Here is a 13,952-nt window from a genome sequence, read left to right on the forward strand (position 1 = left end):
CAACATCCTGTCACCTGTCACCTTGCTAATTTCACATTTTGGGGCAATTGAAGGAACAGCTCGAGAGAACCAGACTCGTGTCAGATGATGACGTGAAAGAGTCCGTTACAGACTTTTTGAAGCAGCAACCCAAGGATGTTTATGAGATGGGAATCATGCGACTAGTTAGTCAGCAGGACAAATGTCTAAATGCTCACGGAGACTACTTTTAAATAAAGTACCCCGTTTGTCATATATTTGCACTGCCTCACTTTCGTTTAAGTCGCCTTCGTATATTTTGCAGAACTCGTGCTTTTTATATGTACTCTCTGTAGCGAGTAATTTTGGTGCAAATACTCACAGTATATGACCGGTGACAGCTGCTCATGCGCAGTACATTGGAACAAAGGACAGCGTCATTTAAATATTTTCCTGGCCATTGCATACATACAAAAATGTAAACAAGGTTCCTGAATGACCAAGTTTGATTAAGATATTTGTCCTCAACTTGTTCATTCCACAGCCTTTACAATTTTCATATCAGCGGCATGCATTGCTTTGCTCGAACTGAGATAGTTCTAAAGTTCGTGTGATATTTTCTTTACTTATTAAATAGACAAAAACATGGAAGCATTGATATTGATTATCTCGGGCATAATTTTTGGACCATATGAGTGTATTCTTTTATGAAAAGATACATGTTTTACGTACTTGTCTTGACAATGCGTAGCGTTAAAAAATTCGTTTGCAACATCTTGGGCAATGGCAATGCAGTTATTAATGTATTTGATCCCTGGATTGGGCAAATTTTATGAGGAGGAGGCCAAGCTGCAACGCGAGCCCCCCCCCCCCCCGAACGAAATTTCGGGCTACGCCACTGGCCTTGGGCCCGTCTCTAGTTCATGAGTGATACGGGTCACTCACATGCACGATTGCTGCGGACATGCAATTGGAGCCTAATTTTGGATAGCGTACATTCCCCGCAGCCGCTGGTGTCGGTGCAATGGGAAGCCTGATGATTGAAAGTGTGCTTCACGTTACGCCGCACATTCAAATCGAGGAGCGGGCCCCCCCACTTCGACATCTCTCTCCTTCAGCATTCAAGGTATGCAGGCACCTTCGCCTGGCAGATTCACTTGCAGTTCCCTTTGCTGTCAGACCCACTTGGTCCCACGCCCCTCTCAACAAGGCCCCTTTGTGTGGTGAACCTAGCTTGGTGTGGCGGAGCAGACTTCCCGGATGCTTTCACCCGCAGTCTGCGACTGCCACCTTAATGCCGCAACTCCTGTATAGTACGCACATTTTGCACATAACAGGGAATAAGCCTCTTTTGGTTTGTGCCACAGCTGGAGTCGTCTCTATGCCAGTGAACCCTCAAGTGAGCTGCGGAGCCAGGACGAGCTACGTGTCTCCTTAGACCTTGGTTAGCCGGTTCCGGGAACGTTAACCTAAACACCCCCGATGTTAACCCTAAGTTACAGTAAGAACGAAATCGCATAACCTCAATTTCAAAACAAATAAGTTCTCAGTATCAAAATCAGGCACGCAGGTAGAGAAAGCGAAGATGCTACATCATCCGTCTCTGACTTCTACTCTACATCAAGCAAAGCACTCTTTTTACCACTTAGAATTGCCCAAGCTACTAAAATCTAATCCCAAACAGTTTTGGAAAACACTGAAAGACGACGAACCGCGAGAAATCGTACTCACCAGTGACCTGAATGAAAGGATTACGGACGTGGACTGTGCGAACTTGTTCAACACCACGTTCAGTAGTGTATTTTCTGATGAAGGGACCGCACCCCCATGTTTACCTTCGCTTGACTTTCATTGTGACATGCCAGCGATAAATTTTTGTGAAAATGGAATTTCATCCGTAATAGAAAATATTAAATTGTCATCTTCTGCTGGAATGGACGAAATTAATACCAAAATCTTGAAAAACACCAAACACAACGTCTCACTTTATCTCACCCTAATTTTTTCACAGTCACTTTCTACAGGAATCATTCCAGACGACTGGAGGACAGGGAAGGTCGTTCCTGTTTTCAAGTCAGGTAGCAGAAATTCCCCACTAAATTACCGCCCTATCTCTCTAGCAAGCGTCCCCTGTAAAATCATGGAGCATGTGATCTACTCCCACATAATAAATTTCCTTGACAGTAATCACTTTTTCCATCCTTCACAACATGGCTTCCGCAAGGGCTTGTCATGTGAAACACAGCTTGCAGTTTTTCTACACGACATCCACACTAACCTGGATAGTAACATACAGACTGACGCGATCTTTCTTGATTATGCTAAAGCGTTTGATAAAGTGCCTCACCAACGATTACTTGCGAAACTCTCCCCGCTAAATTTACATCCTACTATCTTAGCATGGATTGCAGAATTTCTTACTAATCGATCGCAGTACGTTGTTATAAATAACCACCTATCCACACCGGTTCCAGTAACGTCAGGCGTCCCCCAGGGATCGGTTCTTGGCCCCCTCCTATTCTTAATCTATATCAACGACTTACCTTTGCATGTATCCTGTAATATGCGCATGTTCGCGGATGACTGTGTTATCTACCGCACCGTACTTAACACTTCGGATCAGATAACCCTACAAAGTGACCTTACTAATATTTCAGAATGGTGTACCACTTGGTTAATGACACTAAACGTTAACAAATGCAAAAGCATGTCATTTACCCGCAGTCATAACCCTCGGACGTTTGCGTACACAATTAACAATTTCGCTCTTCAATCAACCGACACTTTTAAATACCTCGGTGTCACTGTATCAAACGACCTCAACTGGCATACGCATGTGCATACCATCATTTCAGCTTCTAACAAAAATTTAGGTTTCCTAAAACGTCATTTGCGAAAAGCCCCAAATCACGTAAAATTACTTGCCTACACATCCCTTGTACGACCGAAACTAGAATACGCCTCAGCAGTCTGGAATCCGCATCAAGCATATCTCATCGACGCTCTTGAAGCGGTACAAAACAGCGCTGCTCGATTCATCCATTCGTCGTACTCATATGACGTAAGCGTTACGTAACTGAAATCACTATCTGGGCTTCCGGACCTCGTTTTACGTCGGCGCATCGCTTCCCTCTGTCTTTACCACAAATTCTTTTACAGTCCTATCCTTCGTCAAGCACCATATATCACGCCCGCGGCGCGCATATCATACCGGACGAGCCACTCGCTGCAAGTTTCACGACCACGCTCACGAACATCAACATTTTTAGCCTCGTTTTTTCTTCGCATGGCGGCAGACTGGAACGGCCTCCCCGCCGCTATTGTCGACATAATCTGCCCATCCATATTTTTACAACATGTTACTGACCATCTCCAACCACATTGTACATGATTTTTCCTTATATGTGTTGTTTGTATTTACATACGTGTATGTTGGTCTACATATATGGCTTTGATATATGTAAATACATGTGTGAATATACTTGAATATGTATACTATGTATGTGTATATATATGCGTGCTTGAACTTGAACGTTACTTGAACTAGTCTTAATTCGAATCTTGTACCCACCCCTTATGTAATACCCCTGAAATCGGGGGTCTTTAAGGAAAATAAACTGAACTGAACTACTGTGCATGCAGCATTGCCAACAACTCCCACGACGTTTGCATGGCTTTGTTCTTTGTTTTGTTTTTTTGTTGTTCAGGTGCACAGTCATCATTTGTAGAGCCAACTGCTTTGCAGGTAGCCACAGAGGCATGATGATTCATCTATCACGGTTAAAGATGTTCGTTGAGAAAACATATAATATGATGGCACAACATCGGACTAGATGACTACTTCAGTTTTGTGTGAGAAGTGCATAACCTTCCTTGCTCACTTTCCTTGGTAGAGCTGTTGAAGTGTAACACATACAGTTATACTATAAGCACCTCATGTGCATTATGCATTTGTTCATTTACTGCAGCCTAATTACATATAACAAATTTTATGTAACAAGTTGACTTCCATTTCTTTTCCCTGTTAAACATCTTTTTAAACACTCCTCACACCATACATACTCCACCGTAGATCCAGTAAGATCTGAACAAATAAATCAAGCTTACCCTGCAGCAGCAAATGGAGCTAAACAAATTTCGGACGCTCTGACCTAACATAGAAGTATTTTGGGTGGAATTCAAAGGTTTCTTTCTTCCTAGGCAAGGAAGTAATAACTAAGCCAGTAAGAGGTTACAGAGACATGAATCAGAAAAATAGGTTCAGCTGAAGTACACAGTAAATTATGTTTCTACTACACCAAAATAGCCCCTCTCACTTCAAGAGGAGAAGCACCAACGAAGGACAGGTGGTGTGACTGCACCAGGTCACGGTGATGTCAAATTTTGACAGCATGCACCTAGTTTATTTACTTTACTAAATGATGGATGACATTATATTGTGCAGGAGCTTCAAGAACTTGCACTGAAACCTGACGCAGTGGCACTAGGGTTTCAGTGCAAAATTCAAGAATTGCCTTCATTCTCACGATCATTAAGAGTGGTCTACATTCTGCATGAGTGAAATTAGAAAGAGTGAAATTAGAAAAATAGAGTTTAGAAAGCAAATTGCATCAGTTCAAACTAATTTAGTGTTTCTCCTTACCAAAATGATGCCCGTCTGGGCCAGACAGAGGCCTTCCTGTTTCCCCAATGCAGGATTAATTATGGTTTCGTAATGGTACAATATTTGATACCCAAATTCTCTATTTCTCAATGTCCGTCATATAAATATGGACAGTTCCTACCTGAAATACCATAAAGACATTATGCTCATACCTATGAAAGTTCTTATTATATAATTATGCATTTTTTGCCTTTCTATTGCGCTTAATTATGTTGTATTTGAGAGAATGTACCACAAAGATTTCTTGTATATGCTACGCTAGTGCGTGCATGCATGTGTGTGTGTAAAGAGCTAGAATGAAATTACTGCTTGACGTCTTACCTCTCGGGGCACAAAACTTGGGAGCGGGTGAAGTCCCCATTGCGAATGCACTCATCACAGAAGAAGCTGGAGCGCAGCTGCAGGCATATGCGACAGGTCATGGAAGCGCCATTGGAGCTGCGGCTGCTCTCCGACGATGAGCTGGGCACAGGGAACTCGTGAGGTGCACCCACCGCACTCAGCTCCAGCATATTCATTGCGTTATGACTGTTACACCATGCCTGGACCTTGTAGCAAGGGAACTGCACCAACAGACACGCACATGTGGTAACAAACACTTTCTTTTAATGCAAAGCAGTTTTTTCAGAGACAACCCAGTTCTTGTCATCTATCTTTTTCAGAGACAACCCAGTTTTTGTCATCTATCTCATTGTTGTCGTGGGCCAACCCATAAGAGAGCGCAGTCTAAAAAAGCATTCAGTAAAAGGAGGCAAGCCACCCATGGTCTGGATAGTCATCGCACACGGCTTCTGCTGAAATTAAATTTCAAGCTTTGTGCTTCAAAAGGAAGTGTGTAGAACTGCATAATTAAATGTGACGTCAGTGTACCTCTTGAGAAGTTGCTTTGCATCAAAGGCCGGGCACCCCTTGCTCAAAATTTGAGATCGCTCATTAATTCATTTATTCACTGGCAATAGTGCAAAGGCATGCCCAAGTATGGTCTCATACTGCTTGGGTTGCCCCCAGAATGCTCATGCTATACATACATATATGTGTGTATGTACACATAGACAGACCCACATGATTTGAGCAGTAAGTGTTTGCTGCACAAGACTTACTAGATTAATCACAACCATTCTCTACCAAACCAAGGATACTTCGCATTACATGGATGTCAACTACAATTGAGTGTTTAATGTTTTACTTATGTTGCATGCACAGATATTCACATTTCTGCTTAGAGCTCTTGATTGATGCGCTGCGCGGTTTCCGTTATGTTTGAAAGACGAAGCTTGTGGGCAGGGTTGTCACCTGAACACGCAAATCATAGTTCTAGAGTATCATCCTAAAAATACACCATTTCATACTGGCAGACAACACCACGAAAGCTAAGCAAGCAGTGCAGTCATTGAAATCACTGTATGCGTTTCGATCTTCAATGCTTACTACAGAATAGATACATCCTACTATACTGCAATTGTGGATTCAAGGTTACGTTTGTGAACCTCTGCATTTCCAGTACGCAGTGCATTATGTTTTGGCCATAAGCGCAAGCGGCACATTGGCTGCTGGTCACAGAAATGTCTCGCTTCACTCGTGTGGCAGTAAATATGTTCGTATCTGCAATGCATTGCATGTAATAGTTCTAACCTGCTCTTTAATATAAACTGTAAGTCACCTTGAATTACAACGGGAAAAGTCTACTAGGAAGAAAGATGAGGAGAGTGATAACAACTCAATGTTTTATTACACTCAAGTGGGTATGCGTCCTTCGTTTGCATGTCAAACAATTCTCATTATGCTAGTGTTACACTTATCAAACTAACCCTTAGGCTTCTTGATCTTTTGTCAGACTGCAAACGTTCCAGTCTCTGCCTTCTTTTACAAAGTTTTTCATTTCAGACCCCTTTCAAAGGACACTCTTGTTGCCCTTCATCTAATATCTTACTCTGCACTGACCACATCCTGAAAGTTGGGGTCCTGATGTGCCATGCATGCCTTTGCAGCGACTCTTTCATCTGTAGGGCAAGCGTCGACCGGCACTGCTTTTACGCATAAGTCACACTCATCACCGACACAAAGAAGACGCTATACAAAATGACTTTTGCTGATATTCTTATGCCATTTTGTTTTCTAGGCTAATTCCTTTCTGTAATGCCTTCGGGCCTTCGAAGTACTCGAAATGAACAAGTATGAATACCAGGGGCTAGTATGTGTTGTAAAAGCAGAACCATGTCACGTGCACAAGTAAGCAACACTCATGCGGATAATAACATTACCTCAATAACATTGTCAGCTTTTGTGCGGATGTCTGCTGAACTTATCAAGCCAATTTGTTTAGCTAGACTAGCGTCCCTTATTTGTGCATATGATGTGCTTCTGTTGTACACGTGATGTACGTGTTAGCACCTGGTGTACCTATACCCACTTCCTTGCAATAAAATGCTCAGTTGATAGCATCATCCTGTTTTCCTGCATCATCCTAGTCCTGTTTTTGCACTGTATTGCTAAGCATGCACAAGCCCAGCTGTCCATCCTGCTTGGAAAGAATATTTTGAGCATGCACTTCATCTCAGTCTGTGCACTTTCATCATCATCTCATTCGCTTCTTCACTGGGCTCCACTACTGGTCGGAAAATAAGAGCGTGGATTGAACGATACTACAATACACTTGCCATTGCATTAATTTAGCTCAAACTACTAAAAAAAGATGTCACTTTTTGTCTCCAGCATTAAGTAAAACACTTGGCATATTTCTTGTCCACTTCCACACACACACACAAAAGACACCATCATATGTGTGCCTCGCTGTCGGAGATGTGAGCTGTCATATGGTGTGGATGGGATTTGCTGCCTGCCTACAGCTCAGTCTGGAGGAACAACGATGCAGACCAAAATATGCTATCTGGTCGCGAAATTTCAGCTGCTATCAGGTCTGCAGCAGGCAATAAGTCCTTTACAATAGCTTAAATAAAGGTGAATGTCACTGTAATAAGAAAGCAGCAAGCTAATAGATTACACCACTGTCACAAGAGGCACTTCAGAGGCCCTCAAACCCAAAGTTCTTTTACTCAGTGGAGCATTGGCTGATGGTACATGGAAACATTTGATGGCGATCGAGTCAAAAGTCAATATACTTGACAGAGTTTCACGTAACTCTGTTGAAATCTGAGAGGCCTTTTAATAACAGATGCACACCCTCTCGTAACTGCATTTTCGAACCAACACAAAAAAGAAATGTTTGCTGCCATAACAACATCCTCCAAAAATATATCAGCATCAATTAAATATAATTTATATATGTGCCAATGTTGCTGTGAATTATCTATTTTTTTTCATTTTCTTGTGCAACCCATCACATAATGTGAAACAAGTGAACTCTCAATGGCTGTTGAAAACTTCGTGTGGCAGTAACACAACCCCATCGAGCTTAACATCAAGGTTTGACAGTTTCAAAAGCGCTCGACTCAAGGCCCTTTGGTAACGCCTCTGCAACTCGGATATTAGAAACATGAAAAGTGTTTCAAGCTTCGAGATACACAAATTAGGGTGCAATGAGGAGCCCACAAGATGTGTAGACCTGGCTGCATCACCGCAGCAATTTTTGTGCCTTGAAAAATGAAACGGCAGAATGCGATCCAGCTACCTAACCAGCAAGGCACGCGGTAGTTTCAGTGAGCGCTGTGCCTTCATAGCGAACCCGTATTTATTTATTGTTCAGCACGCCCTGTTTTTCATTGTTGGCGAGGTATCGGGCCATGCGTTTTGTACATTTCTAATGTTAACTCATGCTGTTAGCTGAGCCGATCACTTTCTACCTTTGTAAATATATATGTAAATATATATATGCGAATGAAATCCAACGGGACAGTGACACCACAAACGCTGACATTGCACGCAGTTTTGCTACCACGATGAATACTTCAAACATGCGTCATGATGTGCGCCTTCAGTCGCTTCGTACCGCGGTAGTGTGTGCAGGAAGCTTCTAGCATTCATGCAGGACCTCAATGAGGCTTTCTTCGCGTGCCATTACTTGTGCACTTTACCCAAGATCAGATGTTACGCCTGTAGTATGCCAGGCTTGCACTTCGGTTACCATCTGCCGTTATCATGAACCTCTCTCTACCTACGGGATGCGCTCGCCTAAACGACTTGCGAGGAAAGTGGCAACCTTGACATAGACGGCGGAGCAAAGACACGAACGGCAACAAATTTTATATCTAGGAGATGGATAGCGTGGACATCGAAATGCATTGGTACACAACTAGCATTTCCCTCGGACGACGCAAGACGGTCGCTAACTCGCTTCCTCACACAAGATCCGGCCGTGAACAACCGTTGGAAGCCTTTGTCACTACTGCCACAGAACGTAAACAACAGCAACGCTGCCTCAGAGTTTGGTGTCGAGTATAAAGTCACTGTGCGCACGGTGCGAACGAAGAACACCCACCGGTAAATGTGAGCTGGTGCCACCTGTCTCGCAGTAGATTTGCACCTCTACACAGAGCAAGCCTTCAGGCTCCTGGGAATACAAAACAGCTGGGCAACAATCCACCACACACGACGAACAACGCATGCGACTGCGGATTTGAGTTGACTTCTGACTAGTGTCTTATGTCTGCAATTCATAAACGAGTGTCATCATCATGAAAATAATGGAAACGCGACGAAATCTAATAATTGGACTGCGTGCTCGTATTAATGCAAGAACAAACATTTTGAAGTTGTTTTTTCAGTTTTATTGCAGACGGAGCTCGGCTTTTTCTGCCAATCATAACTTGCGCGCAGTCGCTTTTCTGACAACTCGCGATAGCATGGAGGAAGGAAACAAGGAAACTAAGAAGACCCCCTGACTAGGGTGGCTAGATTCTAGCCACCCTACCCTGACGTCACTCTTTGTGAAGCAAAAGTGAAGCCGGAAGTCGGCGTTGCTCATGGCGATGCTCCGCCTTTTGTGCCACCCTCCTTTCTTGTTTAAATCTTTCGCGAAACCACGCCGCGCTGCGCGTGGTATCGCGCGCGGAGCGCGCGCGCTTGCGCAACATCCGGCAGAGCACGGTGCAGGTAACACAGCGCAACAAGACACGGTGACTAATGCAAATCCGCCCACACAGCGCCTTTGCCACGGCACGAAACCTACCAGAGCAACACGTGTGAGCGCTCAAAATCAGAACAACGCCGCCATTGTGGCCCAAAAGGTGTGATCATACAGTAAAAAAAATTTAAAAACAGCAAAAAAATGAGAACCTACAACGTCATTTCCGCCACACTTTTCTTCTAGCGCGCGGAGGGGGTAGGGCCTCTCCTTAGTTTCCTTCCTCCGCGAAGGAAACTGAGGAGAGGCCACGGAGGAAGGAATCTCAGCAGAAGCCCTGACCCAACCCTGACCAACGCCTCCTTTAAAAAGATGCCTGCCGCGTGCGCCGAAAACCTGCCCTTACCTTTCCCTCTTTCCTCCGTTCCGCTTGAGGTAAAAGGGACCTTAGCTTGAGGCGGTAGCGAGCGATCCTTGCGGTGATCGATTGCAACACATGCGCGCATGCGCACATCACCCCATGGAAGCGCGGCCGGCGCGGCATCTATGCGGCGCGGCTGTGAGCGCGCGCCGTAGCAGACGACGTCTCTACGGCAGACGACGCCTTCCACATGTTTTCAACAATTTACGCAGACGAAAACAAAAGCGCACAATGCTTAAAGTAAAAAGTCCAAAATAAAGTGATTTGAGTCTCTCATAAGTACTTATCTAATGAAGTTTAAATATTTTATTAAAATTGTGTTGGCAGATCTACTAGCAGAAGAACTGCTTATAACGTATATCTGCATGACTGCCGCCGCTCGCTGCTTGCAAATTGCAATTGCTTCGTTCTTTTCGCACTTCAGCACTAGTTTTATTTGTTCTGTGTGTTTCGTAAAGCGCGATGCGCTATTGCTGCGTCCCACGCTGCACCTCAAGCGAACGACGAAAGGAGCCCGGGGTGTCCTTCCATGAGCGCTACGCGGAGGCGGTGGATGACTGCAATAGCGCGAGAGGTTTCGGCACCTAACACAACATCTTATTACACTGTTGTGTGCAGCCTGCACTTCAAACCATCTGATGTCCTAGACGACTGCAAACGACGACATCTACTAAAGCCAAGCGCAGTGCCCAGTGTGTTCAGTGCCCGGACGCCGCGCACGGAGAAATGCGGCGCTCCGGTGAAACCCGAAGATCGAGGAACCGGAAAACGCAAGCGCGAGCCTTCGCCAAGTGTACCTTGCGTGTCAGTGAGTGGAGATGAGCAACACGAAGATGTGGTCGGAGAAAGCAAGGGAGCACCTTCAACTGAACAACCTGCCGAGCTGGCGACATCACGAAGTGCTGCTGGACAAACCAGCGGGCAATTCCCAGATGGTAGAAGCAGCGCACTTGCACCGATCGGCGCATCGCATGAGCCTGCAGAAAATAGCGAACAGGTCACAATTGTTGCCACAGCTTTGAGGAACAAGAAACGAAAAACCAAAGCCAATGTTAAACGGTCATTCGCCACACAGACAGCGCCAACACCGCATTCTTAAACTTTTTCCGTCCAGCGAAAGCGATGGCGACAAAAAGAACGCGCCCTGAGAGTGAAAATTGATAGACTAAGCAGAACAGTGGACGTGTACAAGCGAGAGGTGCAGAAGCTTAAGGAAAGCTGCTTAGTGAGTGCATTTTTAGTAGTTGCGGCCGATGCAGAAGACGGAAGTGCGAAAGCAGTGCTGCTTCGAGACCAAGTTAAGAATTACAAGACGAAGAAACCACAGTGGTCTGAAATCACCATCAGACATTGCATCGTTATTCGACACCTGTCGACAAAGGCCTACGAGCACATAACATCTGAGGGGCTCCTCCGACTACCATGTCGAAGCACTCTAGCTAAATATATTGGAACAGTCGCCGGAGAAGTCGGGTTTAACGACCTGGTACATTGCCGCCTCGAAGCAGAACTTCAAAATCTACAAACACCTCAGTCCAAGGAGTGCGGTCTCGTGGTAGACGAGATGAGGATTCGGGAGAAGCTGATTTACAACAAGCAAAGAGATGCATTTGTAGGTGATGTTGACATGGGCCCTGAACTCCAAGATATTGTTCCCAGCTCAGAAGACGAAGTCCTAGCCAACTCTCTTTTGTGCTTTCTACTGTGCGGTCTGCACGCGAGGTTTAAGATATACCTGTAGGGTATTTTTTCACCAAAGGCTGCAGGGGAGAACAGCTGGCAGTAGTTGTACGCCACGTGCTCAAGAAGACGACCGATATAGGGTTCGACATCGTCCGGCTGGTGACCGACAACCACAAGGTGAATATGGCAGCGATGGATATTCTGTGCGGAGGCAAGGCGAGCATACAGGCTTCGCACCCTGCCGATCCCTCTAAGGAGATTTTTCTTTCTTTCGACCAAAGCCATATCATCAAAAATGTGAGGTCACAGTTTCTGGCGAAGGCCTTCGGTAAAGAAAAGCAGATCACATCAAGGTATGTGAAAAGTCTGTATAAAATGCAGAAAAACTCGACAGTGAGGCCAGTAAGGTTCCTGACCAGAAAACACCTGTATGCAACAAACATCGAAAAAATGAACGTCAGGTCAGCGGTTCAGTTGTTTTCAGTTCCTGTAACTGCCGCACTTTGCTACCTCAAAGATCAGGCCGGCCACACATGTGATCTGGACTTCGCTTCAGCAGGACCCACAATTGAATTCATGCAAATGATACAGAGGTGGTTTACAGTAATGGACATCAGCAACTGCCAACAGCACATCCATTGCAACAACGCCGACGCCCGCCAGTTTACGGATGCTGATGATCCTAGATTAGAGTGGCTCGAGATTGTTTTTCTTGCTTACATCGAAGACCTCAGGAAGGAAAGTGCAGCTGGCAGCTTTTTAAGCAAGGAAACATACCACGCTCTTGTCTTTGCGACCACGTCAAATGTGCAGTGCATTCGTCACTTGCTGACTGTGAAGAAGTTCCGGTTTGTGCTCACACGCAAAATGTCGAGTGACCCGATAGAATCCATGTTTGGCTTCCTGCGCCGAAGTTGCGGTAGCAATGATATACTTGACGTGAAGAGCGCGATATGCGGGCTGGAAAAAATGCTAAAGACAGGCATCGTTGCTGCCTCCGACCAGAGCAACGTTCAGAGCTCGACATCATTCGTCGCAAGGCAGCTGCTTCCCATTCAACACAGCCCCACCATGCCTGCATGCCACCGGTAACAAATTTCTCGACCAGGCAGTGAATGACTTACAGAACCACCTCACAACGTTGACACCAGGCATAACAGGTCCGGACGAAGCCAGCGTCGCCATGGTTGGAGGCTTCATAGTGAGAGCTGCAAGTGAAAGCATTGTCTGCTCGAACTGCATCGCCCTATTGCAGGGTCAGAAAGGCAACACACCTCTCCTTGGCCTCATTGCCCACCAAGATCGGGGCGGGCTCTTCTACCCGAGCCAGGAACTCGCAAAACTGTTGATTGGTCTTCGGAAGCTTGTAGACCACATGCTTCCCCACAGAAAACATTTCACAAAGCCCTTGGAGGTTTGCGTTGAGAGAAGTGTCGCAGCGCTCATGGAACCTAATGTTCTCAGCTGTGGCAACACAGACAGCGACCATCGCAAGGTTCTTCTGCAGCTCATCAGTAAGAATTCTGTTTATGAAGCCGCTGTTCACCAACTATGCCGTCAGCGCTAGCGACAGGAATGCGGTTGTTAAGTTCCTTGACTGCAAACCTCTGTCCCGCAAGGTGCCTAAACTGTAATTACGGGAATGTGACCGCGGCGGCCTCATTTCAATGGAGACGATATGTAAAAAGACGCGTGTGCTTGCGTTGTAGTGCACGTTAAAGAACCCTAGGTGGTAAAAACTAATCCGGAGCTCTCCACTAGCTACGGCGTGCCTCATAATCAGAACTGGTTTTGGCACGTAAAACCCCAGAAAGAAGATGGACCCTTCATTACGCACACACCAAGTTCAAGTGCATAGCTTTCATGTTGTCGTTGAACCCGCTTTGAGGACACCACAATTTTCAGCAGAATTACGCGAGACTAGTAATACTGCGCGAAGCGACATGCAAGGATGAGAGCGTGTACGTGTAAAACGAACTGCTGTGGGCTTCTTGTTACGTTACTCGTGAACGCTACTTAGTGAACCAATTGCCATAACTGCAAGAAACTAAAATTTCGTCGAAAGTCGCCAGAGCACAACCAGTTTATTCAAGTACAAGTGAACGGATGTGTTGCGATGTCTCCCTGTGTCACCGCCGCTACCGCCGCGCGCCGCGACACCACACCGCCCCAGCCCCCTTGGCGGAGATAGGGCTGTAGGTGGCGCC

The 13,952-nt window shown here is 45.5% G+C and overlaps 1 protein-coding gene across 2 annotated transcripts in view; it reads right to left on the reverse strand.

The window, feature by feature from the left end:
- Window positions 1-9,234, reverse strand: part of Atg14 (autophagy related protein 14) — a 251,020-nt gene extending 241,786 nt beyond the window's left edge. Inside the window, exons 1-2 of one of the 2 annotated variants that reach the window (XM_065425403.2) lie at window positions 9,057-9,234; window positions 4,943-5,184 (exon numbers count right to left, since the gene is read on the reverse strand). In XM_065425403.2, the coding sequence (XP_065281475.1) occupies window positions 4,943-5,184; window positions 9,057-9,182 (368 nt within the window). In that variant the 5' untranslated portion in view covers window positions 9,183-9,234. The other variant, XM_065425404.1, reaches the window with a different exon arrangement.
- Between the last annotated feature and the right edge of the window lie 4,718 nt (window positions 9,235-13,952).

This window comes from Dermacentor albipictus, chromosome 7 (assembly GCF_038994185.2).
Source record: "Dermacentor albipictus isolate Rhodes 1998 colony chromosome 7, USDA_Dalb.pri_finalv2, whole genome shotgun sequence".
Taxonomy (NCBI): Eukaryota; Metazoa; Arthropoda; class Arachnida; order Ixodida; family Ixodidae; genus Dermacentor; species Dermacentor albipictus.